The sequence below is a fragment of the Pygocentrus nattereri genome, chromosome 8 (genome assembly GCF_015220715.1).
Source record: "Pygocentrus nattereri isolate fPygNat1 chromosome 8, fPygNat1.pri, whole genome shotgun sequence".
Classification (NCBI taxonomy): Eukaryota; Metazoa; Chordata; class Actinopteri; order Characiformes; family Serrasalmidae; genus Pygocentrus; species Pygocentrus nattereri.
Window position 1 is genome coordinate 27,826,156 of NC_051218.1, and position 25,936 is coordinate 27,852,091.

General features: G+C 39.5%; 1 protein-coding gene across 1 annotated transcript in view; it reads left to right on the forward strand.

Moving 5' to 3' along the window:
* The first annotated feature begins 311 nt into the window (after nt 1-311).
* Nucleotides 312-25,936, forward strand: part of slc7a11 (solute carrier family 7 member 11) — a 30,046-nt gene continuing 4,421 nt past the window's right edge. The window contains exons 1-11 of the mRNA XM_017703727.2: nt 312-725; nt 10,251-10,377; nt 17,471-17,586; nt 17,899-18,024; nt 18,668-18,767; nt 19,517-19,561; nt 20,191-20,314; nt 22,249-22,352; nt 23,654-23,750; nt 24,675-24,824; nt 25,679-25,856. Of these exons, the coding sequence (XP_017559216.1) occupies nt 482-725; nt 10,251-10,377; nt 17,471-17,586; nt 17,899-18,024; nt 18,668-18,767; nt 19,517-19,561; nt 20,191-20,314; nt 22,249-22,352; nt 23,654-23,750; nt 24,675-24,824; nt 25,679-25,856 (1,411 nt within the window). The 5' untranslated portion in view covers nt 312-481. The remainder of the gene's footprint in view (nt 726-10,250; nt 10,378-17,470; nt 17,587-17,898; nt 18,025-18,667; nt 18,768-19,516; nt 19,562-20,190; nt 20,315-22,248; nt 22,353-23,653; nt 23,751-24,674; nt 24,825-25,678; nt 25,857-25,936) is intronic.

Sequence of the window (25,936 nt, forward strand, 5' to 3'; positions counted from 1 at the left end):
GAACAGGTGACAGAGGGAAACTCTGCTGTTGCATCATGACTCAGAGTGGTCGAACTCCACACAATCAGCCATTTCCCTCCCACCACACGGAGAGGGCTGATGAAAGGGCAAAGCAGAAAAAGGGGAGGAACATAACAGTAAAGAAGGAGAAAACGAGGTATGTTTATGAAAGAGAGAGAGAGAGAGAGAGAGAGAGCGAGAGAGAGACAGAGAGAGAGAGAGGAAGACAGAGGGAGGGAGGGAGAGGGAGGGAGAGAGGCGTGGGGCTGCTGACTATTTAGGAGTGAATTAGTTTGGGCCACAGCCTATCAGAAAGTTTGCTCTGGCTGGGGAACACCTAGTTCCTGTCAGGTTTTTCCAGCTGAGAAAAAGACGACACAGTGACACACGACATTGTTACAGCGTCTGCAGTGGAGGCTGTAAAACACAGGCTGGGTCAGTTTGCACTGAGTGAGAGTGTTTGTGTTTGTGAATCTTTACAATGACCAGAAAGGCCTCTCAGAATGGACAGACCAAAGCAGACAGGGGTGTCAAAGCAGCATGTGACCCCCCAGGTAAAGTGGAGCTGAGGAAAAAGGTTACTCTGCTGCGAGGAATCTCCATCATCATTGGCACTATCATCGGAGCGGGAATTTTCATTTCTCCAAAGGGCATCCTGCAAAATTCCGGAAGCATAGGAATGTCCCTGGTGGTGTGGGTGGCCTGTGGGTTGCTGTCTTTATTCGGTAAGTGGCACATATATTTACACATACAGCCATCCATTCACATTCCTAAATGCTTAGCCATTCACACAGTCAATGTCATACATATAGCCATAGAAACAAAACGATATAGCTATACATATACACAATGTAACACATATACAAATAGCCATGCCATACATATATGTATTGCCATATACATACACATGGATATGCCATACATGTACACATAACCATAAATATACTTAAAGCCAGATATAAATACATAGATAAATTCATAGATAAACACATACACATACTTAAAATGGGGATACACATACATATCGGTGTACAACACACAACCGTATACGAATACACCATCATATACACAGTCATACTGATATACAGATACACATACACAGCCACATATATACATTCATACATATGCACAACTGTAGGTATACCCACATAGCTATATACACATGTACATAGCTATTCACATACATACACACACACACACACACACACACACACACACACACACACACACACACACACACACACACACGTGTGTTTATTTTTGCTGAATCATGACTGAGGTGTCATTGATTCACATCCACATACCCGAACAGTGTGAATGTCCATATCTGAATCATAACTCAAACAATGTGAATGTCAATCATGACAGAACAAGCACTTTGTAACTCAAACTTGTTTTCAGAGTGTTATTTGAGCTTTCATATTATCTTTCATGAATGAGGAGCAGCAGGCCGGCTCAGAGTCTGATCTTACACTACAGTGCTGTCTATTCAGGAAATATCTTGGCCACATGGCGAGCATGTGCGTCAACATAACTGTCACTGCTCCTTCGGTAACGTCAGCTCCACTTATTCAATAGCTTAGCGACTCACACCACACAGTGTGAAAGGAGCAGGTGCTTTTAAAAAGGCACAACACCCGTTTTCTGCTTCGCTCATTTACTCAAGGCCTGCAGTTTCTGTTTGTTTAGGATTCTTTAGACATGAACAGGCCTAAAGGCTGGAACAAAGTGACCTCCACGGAGCTCCTTGCTCCTCACTCTGCATGAATGAAAGGCTAAGGAAGTTGCTAATTTGAAGAGATATGTGCACTGTATGCTAGTCTGCATGATGACGCTGAATGAAAATTTTGAATGAATGAATGAATGAATGAATGAATTTCTTGCCCCAAGTGTTGCTGCTTAGAAAGGATGTGTTTAGCGTCTGAAGTTTGCTTGTTTAGTTTTACACCACAGCTATAAGAATAATGTTGCTAGCAACTGATTCAAGATAATATCTAAACAATTAACATTCTGAAAAAGGAGTATGTCAAAATTTTGACCTGGCATTTGAAAATAGCGATTTATTATGTCAAAATGCTGAAATACTATGTTAAAATAATAGAACACCGGAACATGAAGAAAATGCTGTTTAATTAATGACTTTTTCTCAAAATATTGACTGATCATGTTCACATAATCACTTATTTGCAAAATAATGTCTACCCCAAAATAAGGACTTCAAAATTCAATGAAACATTGTTTAAAATAATAATTTAAGATTTCTTTCAGATATCATAGCAATACCTCTCCATGGATCACCACCTTATCATGGTGGAGGGGTTTGCGTGCTTGAATAATCCTAGGAGCTATGTTGTCTGGAGCAAAAGCTCCTGGTAGGGTCTCCCATGGCAAACTGGTCCTAGGTGACAGGTCAGACAAAGTGTGATCCATAATAACCCCTATGAAAAGCCAAGAACAGGACTTGTGTACCCTGCCCGTAACAGGGTTACCGGGGCCCCACCCTGGAGCCAGGCCTGGGGGAGGGGCTCGCCAGCGAGCGTCTGGTGGCCGGGCATTTACTCATGGTGCCGGCCGGGCCCAGCCCGAAGGAGTTACATGAGTCCCCCCTCCCATTGACCCACCACCAATGGGAGGGGCAGTAGTAGGGGTTCGGTGCTTTGTGGATCAGGCAGTGTCCCAAGGCGTGGGCCTTGGCGTTCTGATCCTCGGTTGCTGAAACTGGCTTTTGGAACTTGGAACGTTACCTCACTGGCGGGGAAGGAGCCTGAGTTGGTGCGCAAGGTTGAGAGATACCGGCTAGATATAGTTGGGCTCACCTCAACACAGAGCTTGGGCTCTGGGTCCAATCTCCTTGAGAGGGGCTGGACTTTATTCTTTTTTGGGCACTCGGGTAAAGATAGGAGCTGAGCTGTCAACTGATCACCCCAGAGAAGCGGAAGATAATGGATGGATGGATGGATGGATCATAGCAATAACTGAAAACACAAAAAAAAGCTACAGAATGTCAACATCTTGAGAAAAAACTTAATTATTTTGATGTATTAGGTAACAATATCAAGAAAATGTAATTGTTTTGATGTAACAAGTCAATATTTGGTATCATTTTTTGTATAGTCCACTTTAGATGTCTTGTAGATACATCAATTAACTTTACAGCTACATTCAACTAAATATCCAGTAAATTGACCATCATTTTCCTCAAACTTAACCTTAGCTCAAAACCTGAACTCAGCTCTCTCTCTGATCCAAGCCCAATTTCTGGAGTTTCAGTAGATAGTATGTTAACAATCTGAACATGTGTAGATAATTAATAGGGGACCATAGTGGACTATCCAAAACTATCAAAGAGTGAGACTTGATATTTTAGTAAATTGCCACTAGAAACAGAGAACCAGCCCTGAACAGACACTATGAGACATATTTTTATCGATAAAAATTTATAAAAGTATTTGAATAGTAACAAACAGTAGTAGCACTGATTGTGACACTTTTTATGACATTGAAATGATGAGCAAGAGTGCTGAAGGTGCTGAAAGTGTGTAGACCACAGTGTCCAGTCTCATGTTCTGTCTCTAGAACTCTAGAACTAGAGTGTGCTTCACATAAGTTAAGATAAGATAATCCTTTATTAGTCCCACAGCGGGGAAATTCACAGCATTACAGCAGCAGCAGAGTAACAGGAGTAAGGCACTCAATAATAGAAATGGGAAACAGTATAAACCTTATCAACATTATAAATAATAAAAATTAAAGCTAAATCTCTAGACTATTTACAGGAAAATAAGGATAGGAAGGAACTGCCCAGTGCTGCCAGAGTCTCATGCATGGGGTGGGAGTAGTTCTCCAGCATGGATGCTAGCTTGTTCCGCATCCTCCTTTCTCCCACCGCCTGCACTGGGTCTAGAAGAGTCCCTAGGACCGAGCCAGCCCTCCGGATCAGTTTGTCCAGTTTCTTCCTGTCTGCAGTGGAGATGCTGCTGTCCCAGCAGACCACTCCGTAGAGGATCGCTGATGCCACCACTGTGTCGAAAAATTGTCCTCAGGAATGGCCCCTGCACTCCAAATGACCTCAGTCTCCTGAGCAGGTAGAGTCTGCTCTGTCCTGTACAGGCCTGCTCTGGATCTGTCCTGAAAAGTGCAGCTGTGTTGTCTGACCAATATGCTGTATTTAGACTGAAAAAAAAAACAGCTGTGTCAGACCATTTTTAAAGCTAAATTAATGAGGTGTGTGTTAATAACAAGTACAAAACATGCAATTGTCATTCCTTGCTTTCCTCTAATAGAAGGTGCTGTTGTTTGCTTTCATCTAATGTCAGGCGGTGTTTACCTTTATTTGCCTATTCATTTAGTTTCCTGTCAGTTACTCATGTTTTGAAGTCCCCCAAGCTATCCATGCCCTCAGAAACGGGACTGAATGTGATGTCTAGCTGGGCCTAGACCTTTTAGGCCCATTAAATCAATCACAGAGCACACACAGCCTTCATTTCAGCTATGAGTTTACTAATACTGTTATACATGGAATATAGTAATGAATTTGTTATGCTTTACTGAGCCTTTAGCTGGTAATTGACTGGTTGCTCATTTCTGTCTTATTAAGCATAAGCTGGAGTAAATTAAGCAACATTATACATAATTGTTTACACATTTTAGGTGTGCATTATTAGAACATTTTAAAGCCCTATCAAGCCAGTAACTACTAACTGACTGGCTCTGTCATTACTACTGTGTTAAGCAGGTGAATTAAACATTTCTCAGAGCACTTTAAGTCTTTAAGATGTGTTATCATAATTGTATGCACAATCCTTACCAAATCATTTAATCTATAATGTGCTTACTTTCTCACTACATACCTCCAAACAAAGACAAAACAGGCATCTATTATAAAGTGAAAAAATTCTGAGTAACTCCTTAATACTGTTTAAAATGTTGGTTCTTCAAGGATTTTGTAGTAGATAAATTGGTTCTACATAGACCTGTGATCACTCAAAGAGCCCTCTGGTTCTTCAAACTAAAGCAAAGTGTGTCATAGATGGTTCTATATAGAACCTTTTTGAGAAGGCTTATATATTTCATTAAAAAAATTCTGCTGTTGCAATGCCAAACCTGTAACAATAGAAGAACCCAGTTTGGTGCTATATAGAATCCTTTCTAAACAAAAGGGTTCTATCAAGGACCATATAAATCACATCTGAAAAAACCTTTCATGATACATGAAAAGGGTTCTTTGAGCGTTTGCAGTTCTATATGAAACTGTTATCTTTACTAAAGAACATTTCAAGTGTGTAAGTTCTGATGTCTCAGCCTGTGCAAAAGAATATGATGTATAGAATGTGAATAGTGACCTGGAAATGCTTGATTCGGCCTACATATTGCTTAATAACACAGTAATGAGAAGTTAATTTCCATCAACGTTTTAAGGCTTAATAAGAGCATAATAAGCCACTGTGCTGCAGGTAAATGTAATGGTGGCTCACTAACTCAAAATTTTAACAAAATGTTTAGCACTGAGCAGTTACAATTTGCAAAATTTCACTCGAAATATATTATAGTAGTAAAATTCTTGACAAAAGGTCAACGGTCAAAGTCATGTGTGTGAGTATATGTTTGTGGGTGTGTGTGTAAGAGAGAGAGAGTCTGTGTGTGTGTGTGTGTGTGTGTGTGTGTGTGTGTGTGTGTGTGTGTGTGTGTGTGAGAGAGAGTCTATGTGTGTGTGTGTGTGTGTGTGTGTGTGTGCATGTATGCGCATGATAGAGGAACAGAAACAGAGAGATTTGTATTGTCTTGGCAGTTATTTTCTCAGCAGAATCAAGGCTGTCGAGGTTGATGGCTGTGTGTATGGGGCTGAATTCATTTGTGTGTCAGAGCAGCATTGTTTAACTGTGTGTGTATTCATGTGTGTGTCAGAAGTCATTTCACACTTGTCAGCACTCTTTTGTGCACTGCTGCCTGCAGGCTTTTAAGAACAGGGGAATTTAGAGCCATGCTTTTCATTCCCAGGCCGATCTGCTACCACTATCCTTCAGATACAGCATCATGACACTACATACGCACCCATGCACTCTCCTCCTGACAGCTAAACTATTCTAATGTAGAGTGAACTCTCTTTAACCTTCTCAGGCCCACCAGCCAGTCCATTCTTACACACCTTACTCCTACCTTAACACTTTGTTTTACATGTAGTTCCATGTAGCAGTAAAGATTTGATTTAGGGGCTGGACATACCGTACCAGTAAAAAGTCTGGACTTACTGACATATTTTACACATCTTGGAATGACAAAATGCTAAAAAACAAATATCAAAGCATGCAGAAACCTTACTATCTTCTGTTTAAGGTTTTAGAAGGTTTTCATACTTACATACTTTCATACATATTGTTACTATACTGTAGCCCTTTCTGTCAGTTTGAAGCAGTCTGGCCATTCTCCATTGACCTCTCTCATCAACAAATTGCTTTTGTCTGCGGAACTGCTGCTCCCTTGATGTTTTATTTTTTTCTTTATTGTTTAAACACTCAAACCAGCCCATGTGCAAAAGTTGCATAAGTTATCCTATATCCTACACGAACTTAAATATGCACTGTTCTGCAAAGTTTAGTGCACAGTTTTGGTAAAAAAAAAAAATAATAATAATAATCTGCATTATGAACAATCAGCAGCTTTTCACCTCAAAACATTAGAACTTGAAGCTGCTAGTGCTGGTGTTCATCAAAACACAAGAGAACAGTATGTCTAGTTAATAATGCAGCTTTTTTCAACATGATGGACCAAAGTGCTTTTAAAACTATTGAATAAAGTAGCGAACATGGGGATGTGTTTGGAAAATGTATGATCTTTTTCTGCCCCTTCACCTTGATTGTTTCTCTGAGGTAACATTAACTCATCAGTGTTGCTAGCTAGCCAGTTAGCAGACTAGCAATTTAGCTAATAAGTAATTAGTAAACTTATAGCTTAGCTGGATACAGTGACCACACAGGATCACATTAAGAATCAGATTAGATGGCTTCCTATCCTACAAAGCTAGCCAGGTAGCAGCAAACGATCACTGGGGTTACTGCCCTCTTGTCACTGGTGTAGAACCCTCAGGGGGACATCTCAGTACCTTTAGTCAGGGAACATAATTGTATAGTAATCCATTGAAATTTTCAATTGTCAGTTGTTGTATTGACTCCACCTTGTCTCATCTCCAGGCTTTTTATTTTATTGTCCTGTTTTAAAACATTAATTTATGAAAAATTACAAATATGTACTTTTCACCTGGAATAAAAGCTTATTTAAGGTGCACAGTTGGACCCTAAAACCACAGTTGTACCTCTGAGGGAGCATTTACATTGTGTGTACCTTAATGAACCTGCACAGTTATTCTGACAGTGTGTATGCTGCCCTTATAGTGAACTACTGTATCTACATCAACTTATTACTGAATCTAACTTACTGCTTGCTGGTGACATACAGGCAGAGACTTCACTTCATGAAGCCAAATGAAAGCTGTAACTAAACAAAATGCAACATTAATATTATTCCAAAAAATGTTCATAAGCAGTAATTGATCAGAATTAAAAAGAAGCACTCACCTTAAATCTGAAATATCAAACCTCCCGTGTGTCCGGTGCCTTCTGTCGTTAGAAATTCAAACTTGTGTTGCTCAGAAAGCTAACTAGTGGTGACAGAAACCCGACTGCTGTTTAAAGAAGGTAACTCAGCAGCCAACCTAAACAGTGGGTAACAGAATGAGGGAGAGAAATAACCCAGCAGAACCGACTGATTGAACCAACACTTTAGACCCAGGATTTTTTAGAGTGCACAGCTCAGAAATTACCAGGTTAAACAGCAGTGAATGGCAACTTCCTCACACCATATCAACTCTCTAACAATCTCATGCATTGTCCACAAGTCAGTTCTGAAATTCAACATTATTTGTTGACCCTACTTCACTGCTACAAAACATTGCTTGAAAGAAACATCTCATTGTTTGAGGAATTACACATGTATTGTTCATCAAGGTAGTCTGCCGACATTCTTTGGAAGTCTGAGAGAAGTCTTTCATGGCAGCTGAACCCAAATGAATTGATCTAAGGATCTAATTAACTTCACAGTGCTCTCACCTGATTTCCCAGGTGCTGACTGGGTTCTGTGGATGTGAGTAGCAGGAGAAACACTTCAGTAAGACAAGCCCAACTAACTAGTCTGAGGGACAGTTTTCATCCAAATGCTGTCAAGTACTCACCCACACACTGATTATTAAACTGTAGACTTATTGTCATGTATGCATAATGGGGACTGCAATTGCAATGCACAATAGCCATATCATTCTGTATAACTGCAATGCACAGATGATTAAATCACCATAAGCAACTCATTTGCCTCTTTTGCACAAACTTTTAATCTTTTAAATAAAGATGTGAGACTTTTTTTTTTTTGAATAAGTGCTATAGAAGAGCCAACGTGGTGATGCGAACCATCCTTTCAAAGTATCTTTAGATCAGTGGTCCTCAAACTAAACGTTCAATGGATGGTAAAGAAACATTCAATGGATTGTTTTCAAAGAGCCGTTTTTGGAAAAGAGCTACTGTTGTAGCTGGTATAGTGTACCACCTTTCCACACAGCAGACTGAAGTTCAGTTTCTAATCCATGTAATCAGATCATCAATGTCCTGTATCACTTCACCCCTCAGCCCTACCACTCAGTCCTACCCCTCAGTTTTGTATGTTCCAGACTAGTGGTAGGTTGATTCTTGTTGAGACAGAGGGGTGGGGCAAAGTGTTAAGGCTACATAGCCCTCCAAACAGAGGTTATACAGAGACACACTCCAAACAGAGTGTTATGAGGGAACAAAAAAATGACAAGAAGGCTGCACAAATGACTAACCAAACATACAAATGTAAGAATTTTCTCAGTTAAAAACTTACAATACATTGCATTATCTTAATTTAGTGTAATTTCAATGTATTGTGGTCCTTTTCTTCAAACATAAAATGTTGCTAGTAGTATGCTTATGTCATTAAGTTGTAGAATTTAACCAGAAGCTGGTGAACAGCTGACTTCTGCTTCATATCACTGAAGAATTAGGGGTTGGCGATAAATAATTGTTCCCCTCTTTGAAGCCATATGATGCCCTAAATGTAACTAAACTGCAGCAGTGAGGTTGAAGAACTTTCCCCTCCTTTGCTATCACTGCAGACTGGCAGGGTTAATGAAGTAATATTCTTTTTATTTGAGGGTTGTTCGATTTCATAGGGTGGATTTTAACCACTAATCCTTATAACTCAGTTCCAAGGGGCAAGGTACAAGGAGTAGGGGTAAAAATAGGAAATGGGACTGGGCCCAAGAGTCTTTGGTCAAGACTCCTAATGTTACATTCACTCCATAAAAGAAAATGAGACATGTGAATAACCTTTTGCAAAGATTGAATAATCTCACACAATGTGATGCTTCCAAAGCGATTAAAGCTAGAGAACTGAACATCTCACTGGGGATCCGTTCAGATACTTTGGAGACGGCCCCCTAAACTTGTTTAAATCTGCTGCCAGAGGAGTTATGGTGCAAGCATGTCCAAGTTGGCCAGAGTTAAACATCAGTAAGTTGAATTGGAGATTTCTGTGAGCTACCCTGTTTTCTATCGCTGTATAAAAGACACATATGAATAATTTCATTGCTGGATGTGTAAGTTAGCATGTGAAGGCATTCAGAGCACAGCCTTCTTGTTCAACTATGGTGTTCGTAACACAAAATACAACATACAAAATAATAACTAATGAAACAAACATCTATGAAGTTTTTGCTTTGTTAGATCATTACCTCTGTTTCTACATATCAAATAAAGGTAAGAGTAGCACTGTGAAATTATGTCATTAACAGAACTGAGCACTCAGAGAGCAGAAACTGACATTTTTTTGTATCAGCTTTAATGAATTGAATGTTTTCTGTTTTTCCTTTTCTTGTAGAACTGTGTGTCAAAGCCAAGGACCATTTAGAAACCAATTTTTTGAGCATTTCTATTGGCCCATTCATCTTTAAATAGTCAAACATTGTAAAGGGCAGCTGAAATTTACAATGTCAAAAATTTGATGTGGCAGCAATTATATGTGTCTTCTAGGGAGAACGAATAGCAAGGCCTTTCATTAGGCAGATCTGATATAATTACACCTTTGGTTGAGATTAAACCATCTGAATTGGGTAAGATCATATTGAGTTTTTCAGGAAATTGTCATCCCTTTTTTAATCTTTCTCTTTCTCTCTCTCCCTGTCACAGGTGCTCTGTCCTATGCTGAGCTGGGCACCAGCATAAAGAAGTCTGGAGGTCACTACACGTACATTCTGGAGGCCTTCGGCCCGCAGGTGGCTTTCGTACAGCTGTGGGCAGACATCATCGCCATTAGGTCAGTAAAGCTTGACTGTCCTCGTCCTGTAGCTCATACAGATACAGTAAACACACACACTCATATCTGAGCCTGGCTGTGGATGTGGATGAGCTGCTGAAATGAAGAGGCTTACGTTGGGAGCACTGGAGCAAATACAGTAAATTCGAGTCCGTCCCAAATGGTGAAGAGGATTTTCTGCAGATTTCATTGCATGAACCTCTCACGCATAGGATCAGGAACTGGCTCAGATCGTGTCCAACAACAACAGCTTTATGAGTTTAACTTTTATGCCTTTTTAATAAGTGAGAAAGTGGGCTTACATACGACAAAAAAAAAATCACATGCAGTAATATAGGGGCCTGTTTACACAACCCACTGCAGTGCTTCCCCTCAAAATACTTCAGTACTTGAGTTAAAATGAGTGGCCAGTTTAATAGGTGCAACTGTTGGGCTTGAGCTGATTGATGACAGTATTATATTAACACAATTAGCACTGTTATTATCTTCTCATCCATTTTGTCCAGAAGGTTGTGTTGACCTGTGCTGCTAACAGAAAGACAACAGCAAGTTGCCAGACAATTTTCCAAATGTGTTATGTCCTGCTATGGAATATGATGAGTTTATAGACTTTGTCCAGCAGCAGTGCTGTTACCATCCTACATTGTCCAAAACTAAACAACAGATTACAATTATACAACAATAGCAAGATTAGAAGGTAACACTTTAGTTTAAGGAACATATACGGTAGTTTATTAATGTCCAAGCCCAAATTACACTCTTCTAAATGGTTTCTTCATTGGGCGTTAAGTTTTAGACATTATGATGTGTTTTAGCACATAATTGGAAGTCAGTTTTATGAAAGTTTATAATAATTGTATTACTAGTTGCAATAATGCACAATAATCGCACTGTTGAGACAGTTGAACTAACTCCTGATAATCCGACCTGAACTAACCACTGATAATTTCTGATAATGTGAATAACCTTTGGAAAAGTTTAAATAACCTCAACATAATGTGATGCTTCCAAAGCGATTAAAACTACAGATAATGTACTGTACTAAACTAAAGATAATCGCAGTTGAACTAACCCCTGATAATTCCAGTAGAATCTACATGGTAATGCCAGTTGAACTAACCCACCTGATTCCTTTAATAAATTCTCCTTTATAACTAACAACTGAAAGTAATTAAAGGAAATGTGGTGCTGTGGCTCATGAGAGACTGAAATAATTTGTAGGTGGTTTGGTGGGATTCAATCTTGGTGCCAGAGGTCAAAGTCCCTGTGCAGTTTCTCTGTGATCTAACACAGTGACTTTTTATTGAGCCCTGTGTGAGTTCAATCCAGTGTTTAATAAGAAACACATACAACATAATGGAGTCCAAGCCTGAGCTAAATGTCTTCATTAGACAGTGCAAAATAAAAAGGATTCACAACATCAGAAGAAGCATGTGGGTAGAAGAGGGAGGGGCAACATATACATATCAGCACATACTTTATATCAGCACATACTTTTTACTTTTTAGCCTTAATTTTTAACATTCTTTTATAGATAACATCATACAGTCATACAGTGTTAGGAATCAAATAATCAAGCCTGCTTGAGATTTATTTATCAACAAGGTGTGACACAAGTGCAATCATTTTAACTGTTATGGTAATGTATGTCTGTAAGCTTCCATTACTTGTTTGCTATATTGATTCCATATTAGGGCCCTTATAGTGAACAATCACTACTTTTTGGCCAATTGGCTTTTAAGTTTATTACTTTTCTGATGTTATCAAAACCAACAAATTTTCATAGCATAGACCAGTTCAGCCCCATCCAATCATGTTAAAGTTATAAAGAATGTTTCAGTCCAGACTTTTTGAATGAGGACCAAAACAGAGCAGCGAATAAGAACAGAGCTCATTTACATATATGAACCTTAAAGGCACAGCAACTGAAAAGTCTGTTTAATTGCAAGCAAAGTAGTGAAGGCTAAAAAATAGTTACATGTAAATGAATTATGACAGGTTTTGGTACATAAACCCACACATGCAAGCATCAAGAAAAATATATTTTTGATAGCATTGCCATGGCTGCATTCATTTATTTAAACTGACAAAACTAGCAAATCAGCTTGTCGACCAAAAAAAAACCCAAAGCAAAACAAAACAAAACAAACAAACAACAACAACAACAACAACAACAATAATAACTAAAAAGGGAAAGTTCATGAACAAACTTTAATTTGGCTTGAAAAAGCCAGCTAATTTAGTTAAAATTAAAAACTATTAAGGTTTAATGCTATACATAATGGTTAAAATGTTGTGACCTGATGACTGGAGAGTGTGTTAAAGCCATTTAAATATTACTACTAAGGTTTAAAACTGTAGATAATGGTTAAACCGATGTAGTCTGGTTTTTTGATATGTTAATAGCAGTTCCACCTTAAATTTAATGCTCTGTTAATTGAAGTTCCACATTAAATTTAGTGATATATTAATAGCAGTTCCATCTTAAATTTAATGCTGTGTTAATTGAAGTTCCACATTAAATTTAGTGATATATTAATAGCAGTTCCACCTTAAATGTATTGTGATGTTAACTGAAGGTCAGTTGTAAATGTAATGATGTTATTGGCAGTTCCACCTTAAATTGAGTGATATGTTAATAGCAGTTCCACCGAAAATTTAATGCTATGTTATTTGAAGTTCCACCTTAAATTCTGTGCCACCTTAAAAGATGTTCCAGCTTAAATTCTGTGCCACCTTAATCTTGTTGCTATGTTAAAGTTCCACCTTAAACACCATGCCACCTTAAATTTAATGCTATGTTATTTCAAGTTCCACGTTAAGTTTTGTGCCACCTTAAATAAAGTTCCACCTTAAATTCTGTGCTATCATAAACAAAGTTCCACCTTACGTTCTGTGCCACCTTAATTGTATTGCTTTGTTAATTAAAGTTCCACCTTAAATTCTGTGCCACATTTAATTAAGTGCTATGTTTATCGAAGTTCCACTGTAAAAAGGTTCCATCTTAAATTCTGTGCCACCTTAATTTATTGCTATGATAATAGCAGTTCCACCTTAAACACTATGCCTCCTCTAATTTTGTGCTATGTTAACTGAAGTTCTACCTTAAATTTAGTGCCACCTTAAAAAGGTCCCACCTTAATTTTATTGCTATGTTAATTAAAGTTCCAACTTAAACACTGTGCCACCTTAAATTTAGTGCTATGTTATTTCAAGTTCCACCTTAAGGTCTGTGCCATCTCACAAAAAGTTTGACCTTAAGGTCTGTGCCACCTTAATTTCATTGCTATGTTAATTACAGTTCCACCTTAAATTCTGTGCCTCCTTTAATTCCATGCTATTTTAACTGAAGTTCCACCTTAAATTTAGTGCTACCTTAAAGAGAGCTCCATCCGAAATTCTGTGCCACCTTAAATTTAGTGACAGGTTAATTGCAGTTCCACCTAATAATCTGTGCCACCTTAAAATAAGTTCCACCTTAAGGTCTGTGGCACCTTAATTTTATTGCTATGTTTAACTGAAGTTCCAACTTAAATTTAGTGCCACCTTAAAAAGGTTCCACCTTAAACACTGCGCCACCTTAAATTTAGTGCAATGTTATTTCAAGTTCCACCTTAAAATCTGTGCCACCTTGAGTTTAGTGCTATGTTAGTTGAAGTTCCACCTTAATTTCTGTGCCACCTTAAATTTAGTGATGTGTTAATAGCGGTTCCACCATAAATTTAGTGCCATGTTAATAGCAGTTCCACCTTAAATTTATTGCTATGTTAATTGAAGTTTTATCTTAAAGTTAGTGATATGTTAATAGCCGTTCCACCTTAAATATACTGCTATGTTAATTGAAGTTCTATCTTAAATGTATTGTTATGCTAGTTCCACCTTAAATTAAAGTTCCACCTTAAAATTCAGTGCGATCTTGGTGCAATTCTACCTTAAAAGCAGTTAAACCTTAAAAGAACTGCTGAGAATTTGGCTGTGTATAAACACAAACTATTTGAGGCAGAACTATCAGATCTGAGTGAAAAATCTTATTGAGCCACATGGAATGTAATGAGTGCCCTGTGATGGACTGGCGACCTGTCCAGGGTGTATCGTGCCTTTCGCCCGAAGACTGCTGGGATAGGCTCCAGCACCCCCCCGCGACCCTGACGGAGAAGCGGCTTGGAAAATGGATGGATGGATGGATGGATGGAATGTAATGAGAACATGACCCACAAAAATAATATTTCAGGTCTTGATTTTAGTAGCTGAAATTCACACCAAAAATACCAGTTGTCAAAGCATACATAAACCATTTACATAAACATAAACATTACAATGCTATAATGTAGACTATAACACTACATTAAAATCTAATATATACTATTATATCGCTGCTGTCGGAAGAAAACCTCGAATCTCCATTTTTGACATTTTTCAGTTTTTGACGTAATTTGAAAATACATGTTCCCCTTTACATTGTTTACATTTGAAATTTACACCAGGACACCCTAGGCCGCAGTTCAATGATTGACTTTGTAGTTGTGTCATCGGACTTGTGGCCATGTGTTTTGGACACTCGGGTAAAGAGAGGAACTGAGCTGTCAACTGATCACCACCTGGTGGTGAGTTGGGTCAGGTGGTGGGGAAAGATGCCGGTCAGACCAGGCAAACCCAAACGTATAGTGAGGGTTTGCTGGGAACGTCTGGCAGAAGAACCTGTCAGATTGATCTTCAACTTACACATCCATCAGAACTTTGACCAGAAATCAGGGGAGGTGAGGGACATTGACTCAGAATGGGCCATGTTCCACTCCTCCATTGTTGAAGCGGCTGACTGTAGCTGTGGTCGCAAGGTAGTTGGTGCCTGTTGGGGCGGTAATCCTCGAACCCGGTGGTGGACACCCCAGGTGAGAGATGCTGTCAAGCTGAAGAAGGAGTCCTACCGGGCATGGTTGGCCTGTAGGACACCAGAGGCAGCTGGCAGGTATCGACAGGCCAAGCGATCTGCGGCTTCAGTCGTTGCCAAGGCAAAAACCCGGGTGTGGGAAGAGTTCGGTGAGGCCTTGGAAAGGGACTTTAAGTCGGCTCCGAAAAAAGTTTCTGGCAAACCGTCAGGCGACTCAGAAGGGGAAAGCAGTGTGCCACTAGCACTATATATAGTGGAGATGGTGTGCTGCTGACTTCGACTGAAGACGTCATTGGGCGGTGGAAGGAATACTTTGAGGACCTCCCACCAACCCCACCAACACGTTCTCCAGTGAGGAGGCAGAGTTTGGGGACACAGGAATTGGCTTGTCCATTACTGAGGCCCAAGTCACTAAGGTAGTTAACAAGCTCCTTGGCGGCAGGGCTCCAGGGGTGGATGAGATCCTTCCCGAGTTCCTCAAGGCTCTGGATGTTGTGGGGCTGTCTTGGCTGACACGCCTTTTCAACATTGCGTGGACATTGGGGGTGGTGCCACTGGATTGGCAGACTGGGGTGGTGGTGCCTCTTTTTAAAAAGGGGGACCGGAGGGTGTGTTCCAACTACAGGGGAATCACACTCCTCAGCCTCCCTGGTAAGGTCTATGCAGGGGTACTGGATAAGAGAGTCCGGCTTATAGTCAAACCTCGGATTCAGGAGGAGCAGTGGTCCGCCCTGGTCGTGGAACACCGGACCAACTCTTTACCCTCTCCAGGATTCTGGAGGGTTCATGGGAGTTTGCCCAACCAGTCCACATGTGCTTTGTGGATTTGGAGAAGGCATTCGACTGTGTTCCCCCGGGGTATTCTGTGGGAGGTGCTTCGGGAGTATGGGGTACATGGCTCTTTGCTACGAGCCATTCAGGCCCTGTACAAACAAAGCAGGAGTTTGGTTTGCATGGCCGGCAGTAAGTCAGACTCGTTCCCAGTGAGAGTTGGACTAACTGATTCTATTCATATTTTTTATGGATAGAATTTCTAGGCGCAGTCAGGGGATGGAGGGTGTCCGGTTTTGGTGACCTCAAGGTCACATCGCTGCTGTTTGCAGATGATGTGGTCCTATTGGGGACATCAGGCCGCGAACTTCAGCTTTCGCTGGATTGGTTTGCAGCCGAGTGTGAAGCGGCCGGGATGAGGAGCAGTACCTCCAAATCCGAGGCCATGGTTCTCAGGCGGGAAAGGGTGAGCTCTTGCCTCAAGTGGAGGAGTTTAAGTATCTTGGGGTCTTGTTCTCGAGTGATGGTACAAGGGAGCGGGAGATTGACAGGCGGATTGGTGCTGGGTCAGCAGTGATGCGAGCTCTTTACCGGTCTGTTGTTGTAAAGAAAGAGCTGAGCCATAAGGCAAGGCTCTCGATTTACTGGTCGATCTGCGTTCCCACCCTCACCTATGGTCATGAGCTTTGGGTAATGACCGAAAGAACGAGATCACAAATACAATCGGCCGAAATTAGTTTCTTCCGCAGGGTGTCTGGACCCTTAGAGATAGGGTGAGAAGTTCGGCCATCCGGGAGGGACTCGTAGAGCCGCTGCTTCTCCACGTCGAGAGGAACCAATTGAGGTGGTTGGGGCATCTTGTTAGGATGCCTCCTGGACGCCTCCCTTGGAAGGTGTCACAGGCAAGTCCACCCGGGAGGAGACCCCGGGGAAGACTCAGGACACGCTGGCGTGACTATATCGCCCAGCTGGCCTGGGAGTGCCTCAGAATCCCCCCCAGGGAGCTAGTGGAAGTGGCTGGGGAAAGGGAGGTCTGGGCCTCATTGCTTAGGATGCTGCCCCCGCGACCCGAACCCTGGAGAAGCGGAAGATGATGGATGAATAATTATAATAGTCTGTATATGTATACATGTTTTCAGCATAAGCTTCTATTTATATGTATTAATATTGGTATTTTATAATGCATTTAGTTTTTTTGGTATATATTTTTCATTTTCTACTTATAACATCAACATTAGTAGCTTTTAAAATATAATAATAATAATAATAATAATAATAATAATAATAATAATAATAATAATAGTAAGAAGAAGAAGAAGCAGAAGAAGAAGAAGAATATGTTATTATTATTATGGTTGACATTTCCTTCGACTGTGTATTATAAACATATTGTTACTATGTAATAATGCTTGATTCATTTGAATGTTTTTTTAGGCCTGCAGGTGTGGCTGTGATTTCTCTGGCTTTTGCCCGTTACATTTTGGAGCCGATCTTTATGCCGTGTGGAGTCCCTCAGATGGCCATCAAGCTGACCACAGCAATCGGAATCAGTAAGACTACAGTTTATGAACATTTGTCATTAGTATTATTATCATGTTGTCAGTTCAACGTCATAGAAAAAAATTGCTTATACAACCACAGTTACAAAAATCTACAGCACAGGCATTTTCCTCTGGCCTGGGTATAGACAGCCTCTTTGCCTTGTGCACTAACTGAAGGTCTAGAGGTTTTGTGCAAATAACATCTGCATGAACAAAGATGGAAGCTGTTCCCAGATCTTGTATCCTGCACTGTATGTGTAAACATTAGCCCTGTACTACTCTATTCAAATCACAGTCATGGTTTGTCTTCGGTCTGTGCAGCTATGGTGATGTACATTAACAGTATGAGTGTGAGCTGGACAGCCAGGCTGCAGATCTTCCTCACATTCAGCAAACTGCTGGCCATCAGCATCATCATAATCCCAGGACTGTACCAACTGTTTAAAGGTAAACATCGGAAAAAGCTTATGACACAGTCACACTTATTGCTGCTGATAATAAGGTCATCATTAAGGTCAAAATAATACAATACTATTACATTATATTACATTACAATATTACATTTTCATGTTGCCTACTGTCTTGTTTTGCAGAAGCAAACAAAAATTACATGTATTGCTTCAAGTTATCAGTTTGACATTGGAGCAATGGACAAAGAAAAAATATGAAATGGGGACTGAAAACTGAGGAAACAGTTACATAGCTAACCATGTTTTTAGAGGAAGGAAATGCCACAATATGTAGGGGATGTCCAACATCATGACTGGGAACAAAGCAATGATAGCCAAACAGCCTTGCTAGGAGTTAATTACGCTGTCAAACCACAAAAGGGAACTCTCTTTATGTAAGCCTGAGACAGCACTTCTGTAAGTTCACTGTGCTTTCACCTTTCATGAAAGACAGTCTTTGTCCTTTATATCAAAACTTCCATGCCAATCATCTTTGCTTTGTAGTCATCTAGTTACTGACAGCTAATCAAAAGAGGAATTGAACATAACGTCACTGAGAATTGACAACTCATTCATCTTAACTCCTTGATCTGGTCGATGAAAGCTACTGCTGTCACATGTTTGGGTTCTTATTTCTCTAGGAGAGACCAAAAACTTCCAGAATGCATTTCAAGTGGACACAGTCCAGCTGACCAACCTGCCCCTTGCCTTCTACTCAGGGATGTATGCCTATGCTGGCTGGTGAGTCCAATATAATTGGTAGAAAATTGATATAACACCATATTATTTTTAACACACCTACTAAGCAACAAATGAGTGACAACAATAAGGGTGATACTTTATTTGGACATCCCATTGTACATGTTTAGCTTGCAATGGTTATTATTATATTCAAATAAATATGAACTAAGTATCCCCTAACTCATCCTAACCCCAGTCCTCATCCTACTCCCAAAACCTAAATCTAAACCTGGGTTCTAATACTAACCCTGACTCTAATGCTGTTGAGTATCTCCAGATGGTTTCTTCATAATTCCAACATATCTAAATAATCTATAGGGTGCTATGCAAACAAAGTGGGACTAAATGAATGCAACCCCACTATAGTAAGCTAATTTTTACCAATGTTATCTTCTAACATTTACACTGAATATTATTAAAGTAGCCAGGATAGCCAACCTCTGATTAGCCGATATGTCTGCAGTTTGTTAATGCTTCCACTTGATGTTTCCAGTGTTGACATCCTGAAAGCTTTGCACAGTGCAACACCACATAATCACTCTGCATTAGGACAACATGTTATCTAGTGGAGGACATTTCCATTATTAAAAAAAATAATTTGAAACAATCTTCAGCTTGTGCTTAAAATCAAAGCTGTGAAGTTACTTGCTTTAATGCCTTTCCTAATCATGTTTTATTGCTTAATGTGCAGAAAAAAATGTAAATAATAAATGACCTCACTGTTTGACAAATTCTACCTTTGTTTACAGGTTTTACTTGAATTTTGTGATAGAGGAGGTGGAAAATCCTGAGAGGTCAGTGCCATCCACCAATCAGAAATAGAAGTCAGAGCCTGCCAGCCTCACTGGAAAGGGGCTGCACCTGTAAACATCAATCAGTCAGTTTAACATAAGAGCTGATTAAGGTCCAATAGGTGTACAGTGTGACTTCAACACATTCTTTGCTGCACAGTTCATCATTGGTCAGTTTATGACAAAAGCACCACTGTTGACCTGGTATTACTTGGGTGGTGGTCCATTCTCAGCAGAGCTTTGACAATGTCATGGTAACGTGTGCTGCTGGACTACTATGTTGCAAGTTTTCTACCACCTAAAACTATCCATTGATTGCTCACTAGAGGATCGCTGTCATTGAGTACAACATCAATGTCTCTAGTCTTTAAGGAACCCATCGCTGCAGACTTCAGCCTCCTACCTGATTTAACATACCTGATTCAAGGAATAAGACACACTATAGGGCAGCCAGTCAGAACAGAGGTCATTTACATATATCATACTCACAGAGACATACATGTGTCTAAAAGACAAACCAACAAAACACAGCCTGTTTAAGAAGAAAGAGAAAAAAATAAATAAAGTAAAATTAAAGTAAAAATAAATAAACTTGTAATTCAATAATTTCATGTAATGACTTTGTTTTCCAGAAATGTCCCCTTGGCTATATGCATCTCCATGGTGATCGTTACTGTCGGCTACACATTAGCCAATGTGGCCTACTACACAGTTATTTCAGCAGCAGAGCTACTGGCCTCGCATGCCGTTGCTGTGGTGAGTGAAATGAAGACACAACAATCATGGGGGACTCTAGACTTTCTGGCCATGAGCTGGATTTTTTCATGTTCCAGCAGATGCACTGTAAACTTAAATGCTAACTTAACACTATGACATAACAATGATCACCGTAAACTCTTTGAGCTGCACATTTGGGGTTTTAATAAGTTATAGATCTACTAAGGGGTCTCTGTGTCACAACACAGTATTTAATGTTTACTCAGCTAAGTTAGCTTACTTCCATCAAACAGTAACAACAGTGTATAAATGCTTTACCTACTAAATATTCAGGTATATTCTTTAAAAAGAGGGGTTCTTTAGAAAAGGCAATGGTTCTGTACAAAATACAACACTCAAATAAGCCTTTGCCTGATTAAAGTGTTCTTTGGATCTTGAAATGGTTCTTTCAGATTGATGGAGAATGTGTTGTAAATGGTCCTGTAGAGAACCCTGTTCAAAAGGGTTCTTCTAGTGTTAAAAACTTGACATCATAACAACAGAAAACTCTATTTGTTGCCATATAGAACCCTTTTCAAATAGGTTCTATGGAGAACAATACACAGCACATTCAGTATACATTTGTTAGTATGTAAAAAAGTAATACACACAGTTTATATTTAGGTATACTCTCAAAAATGAAGGATTATTTAGTAAAAGCAAAACCTTGAACACGCAAATAAGCCCTTGCCTGATTAAAGGATTCTTTGGATCTTGAAATGGTTCTTCACTGAGGGAGAATGTGCTGTACTTTTTGAAAAGTTATTCTATTGTTACAAGCTTGACATGGTAATAATAAAATAACTCTTTTTGGTGCTATGTAGAACCCTTTTCAAAACATTTCTGTACAGAACCATACACAGCACATTCTCTGTGAATGTGAACCTGAAGAACCCTTTTAAAATGCAAAGAACCATTTAATGTAAAGGGTTCTTTTAGTATTCTTGGTTCTGTTTAGAACCTTGCTTTACTAAAGGACCTCTGAAGAACCATCATTTTTATGAGTGTTTTTTAAAAAAAGGTTATACATATGAAAGGTTATTAATTGCTACTATTACTACTATAGCAATAACTCAGAAGTTATTAGAGGTCCCCCTTTTGGCCACGAGACAACAAGCAGCTACGTATGTCGCTTATTGTGTAATGACAACAATGCATGCACCTGGAGTACTGGTTCATGGAAATCTAACTATGTAAAAACTTACGATCATTCACAAATGCAATTTTTAATTTATTACTTTTGTTGTCTTGTTTACTTGCTAGTGCGGGTGTTCAGGTTTACAGATGTAAACACATCTGTAGATTTTGCCTGAACAAAGTCTGATCACTGTAATCAGGCAGCTGCCTGAGCATCTCTCACACCATTACACCCACCACCCCCCACTCCCCTACCAAGCAGCAAGAGAAGACAAGTCCCCGGCATTTTAAAATCACACTCTACACTGCCATTATTGACTATAATAGCTCACACCTTGTTCCTTGGGAAAGTAAGTGTAATTTCATAGAGGCGTTTACTCTTAACGTCTGTCTGTTTCTCTGCTGCAGTAATCACATCTCTCTCACTCTACCTGACAGCAGCATAGTGAGAGTGTGTGCATGTAGATCTCCCACTAGACTCAGAGATGCTCTAAAAGCTTTCCCATCCCATTAGGCCTGCGTAATGCACTCATTTAAAGACTGTTGCTCTCCACCCATCACTCCACACATTCACTGTTATAGGGAAGATAAAGCTTTTTTACCCACACCTATTATTCATAAACACAAACAACACTCTGAATGGAAGAAAATGGAATATCAATGTTGTCTTCTTATTTTCTTAAACAATGTATGTTTTCTGTCCTCTCTCTCTCTCTCTCTCTCTCTCTCTCTCTCTCTCTCTCTCTCTCTCTCTCTCTCTCTCTCTCTCTCTCTCTCTCTCTTGGTCATTCTTCCAGACATTTGCAGAGAAGCTGATGGGCAACTTCTCCATGGCAGTTCCAATATTTGTAGCTCTTTCGTGCTTTGGTTCTATGAATGGTTGTCTGTTTGCCATCTCTAGGTGAGCAAGTGATGATCTACATAAAGTTGACATAAAGTATTATGCATAGATCCTAGGCAGTCATGAAATTTGTTTTCATTTTAGTGAGTTCCTGCCAGTAAAAACGTCCTGTAATCTCAGAATTGATACAAATAAATATAAACACAGTAAAATGTACAAGAAGTTACTGATATGTTAGTTAGAAGAATACAGCTGGAAGAACACAGGTTTGGTTCCTGACTTTTCACTGCTCTCCAGCGATAGCATGGATTTGTTATGATGTATTATGTGTCTGAAGGCCCCCTAGTGGCTAACTAGGATATTGTTGAAATGTTGTAACTCTTTGTTGAACTGCTTTTGAGCAATGAGGGTGAGAGCTTTTTGCTGTGAAAATACTCTATACCTGTCCTAAAGATGGATGTGCAGAGATAAAACTCAGCAAAAGACTAAAATGCTTGTCAAGTATGTGTGTTCATTTAACCCTTTAAAAACCTACAATCAGTACTTCATTACATCGAATTGGGTTTCCTGGTTAATCGAATGAATATATGCAATGGCTGAGGGTGTCAAGGAGGAATCCTGTCCCAAATGCCCCAATATACCAATCTACTTCCAGAAAAAAGGTACTTAACTGTCTCTGTGGTGCCCCTCTTTTTACTAGTGTGTTACTAGTTACGATGGTGCGCCTGCAGTACCTTTAGATAATGGACATAATTGGACCATATTCTATTGCTGTCATATATTTTATAATTTGTATTGATTCCACACACCCTGTCTCATCCACGGGTTTTTCGTGGTATTATTGTTTTAATACATTATATCATGAAAAGGCACAAATATGTACTCTTCCTCTGGGAAGAAAAAAAAACGTATTTAAGGCATAAACTTGGACCTTAAAACCACTATTTTATTTTCGAAGGGACATTTGTTTGTGCCATGATGAATGAAACCTGTACAAAAAAAAATTCAGACAGTGAGCCCCTGCTGTCAGTACTGCTTCTTTAGTGGCCATATGAAAGCTCCTTTTTCCATTATATTTTTTGCTTTAGCTTCAAAATAATGACCACTCTGTTGTGTGTTTTTTGTGTTTTGCTCCCACAAATTGCTGACCATTCGTGGTCCTTTCAGACAGACGTGACTAACAGTGTCTTATAGAAAAGTACCTGTTGGAGGTGAATGTCAGCCTCTGTAAGCTTCACTTCAGAAACGCCTATTAGAGCCCACGCAGGCTGCTGTTTTTCATTATCCCAGTCACTGTTGATCCATTGCTCATTTCACTAACTCACTCAGAGAGTTACACAATCCTTTTCCTTCTTCTACAGAATTTTTTATGTAGCCTCTCGAGAGGGTCAACTTCCTCAGATCCTGTCTATGATTCATGTCCGCCGACATACACCGATAGCTGCTGTTATTATTCTGGTAATTCAGACACACACACACATACATGTTTGATTTACTACTACATTTGCCTTACCAAACACCTTAGACTAGTCAACATGTTCACATATGCCACAGTGCACCTAAAAAATGCTAGGTAATGTTAGGAATTCTGTCTTATAAAACAATTGTTTTAGATATTAAGTAAATGTAGATTTTGAAATTATAAGTCATAATCTAAGGACACTAAGTGAAAATGAAAAGGACAAAAAATGTAAAAATATTCTAAAAAGATATTAAATAATTATTTCAAGATATTTGGTCATAATTTAAAGATCCTAGGTTCATTAAAAATTAAAATATCAAGTCAATATTTTGAGAAAAAAAATCATTATTTTGAGATATAAAGTGAAATATTTGACATGCCAAAGAAGCAAAGAAGGAAAAAAACAATAACATTAGAACCACTAAAAAAAAGTCCAGCTTTAAAGCTTCTGTGGCTCAATGAAGAAGCACTTTGGCTCTTTAAAGAACCTCTCATAAGAGCCATTAAAGAACCATTTGTGGTGATGGCAAGAAGAATCATTTAAGAACAAACTCCCTATTATACTTCACAGCAGGCTTTCATGAAAAGCCCAGAGATCATACAATGTCCAGAGGTTTGTGGACACCTGCTCATAATCAGTATTTCTTCCATCACTCTAGAGAAAACAGTTCCACTGCTCCACAGGCCAGTGTTCGGGGGGGGGGGGGGGGGGTTGTGCTTTATACCCCTCTAGCTAACCAGACATGATGACCTTAGATTCATGCTTTTCTAGATTAGCTGTGTGTGGAGAAGTGTATCAGGAATGTGTTCAGCCTCCTATTACAACAGTGTGATAAAACAAGGCTATGTTTTGAACACCACTGTACTGTTAGACCTTGTTAAAGTCAAATGCTGATGAATTTACCTCCCGTATTTTGCAGTATCCTGTCACTATGCTCATCCTATTTCTGGGGGACCTCTACAGTCTGCTGAACTTCATGAGCTTTCTACGCTGGTTCTTCATTGGGGTTGCCGTAACAGGGCTCATCTACATGCGCTACACACGACCAGAGATGCCCCGCCCCTTCAAGGTAATGTACATACACACAGATCTAACAAACCCATTTACCAACAGATCTCAGTTGGCTGGGGTTAGGGTTTAAACCAGTGTGGAACTGTGGAAGGTGTCGCATAATATGCTGCATGGTCTGTCTCATCATATTATTATTAATGATAATCAAATACATAGTGGTGATCATAGTAAGAAGAGATTCAGAGTTAAAGCATAACTCAAATGAAAAAAGACTCCATTTCACCTAGAGAGGTTGCTGATGTACACACTTAAAAAGATGGTTCTTTAGTAAAGAAAATGGCTTTTGCATGATTATAGGGTTTTTCAGATTAATGTAAAATGTGCATGAATGTGCTATAGATGGTTTCACATACAATCATTTTTGGAAATGGTTCTAAATAGCACCTAAAATGGTTTATGCAGTTGAGTTCCCAGAACATCTTCATCACTTCCATGGAGAGGATACATCAATGGGTCCAAACTTTTGTGACATAACATTGCTTAATAGTAATCATGTGGTTACTCACTAATAAGCCTAGGGATGTGAAAAGCCTGATATTTTGAAGAGTTGCTCCTTTACCAGACCGCAAACTGTGTACAGTTGTGAAGTAATCCCAAGCAGACCTGCTTATGTGGTTTCTGACCCTGTTTGACATACTATTATCTGTAATTAAACGGGCCAAAGTTCATCTCTTAGTTGTTAACTAAGTTGTTTTATATATGTTAGCCTTGTAGCGCCAGTGCAAATCTTAACTGTTTAGCACATTACAATGATTTTTTATGGAACTGAACTTGGTAAGAAGAGATTTAAGCCTAAAATTGTCCGCTATCATCTGTCCTAATGTTGTTTCATTCCTGCTCACTCTCTTCCAGGTTCCCATTTTTATCCCAGCTGTTTTCACCTTCACAAGCTTCTTCATGGTCTTCCTCTCGCTGTACTCTGACCCGGTCAACACCGGCATTGGCTTTGCCATCTCGCTCACGGGAATCCCTGCTTATTACATTTTTATTGTCTTCAACAAGAAACCCAAGTGGTTCCAGAGATTCTCAGGTCAGTGGTCACCTCCATGATGAACAAACAGATGCAACACATGTTCTTAGACAGTGCAACAAATGTAGACCTTTACAATT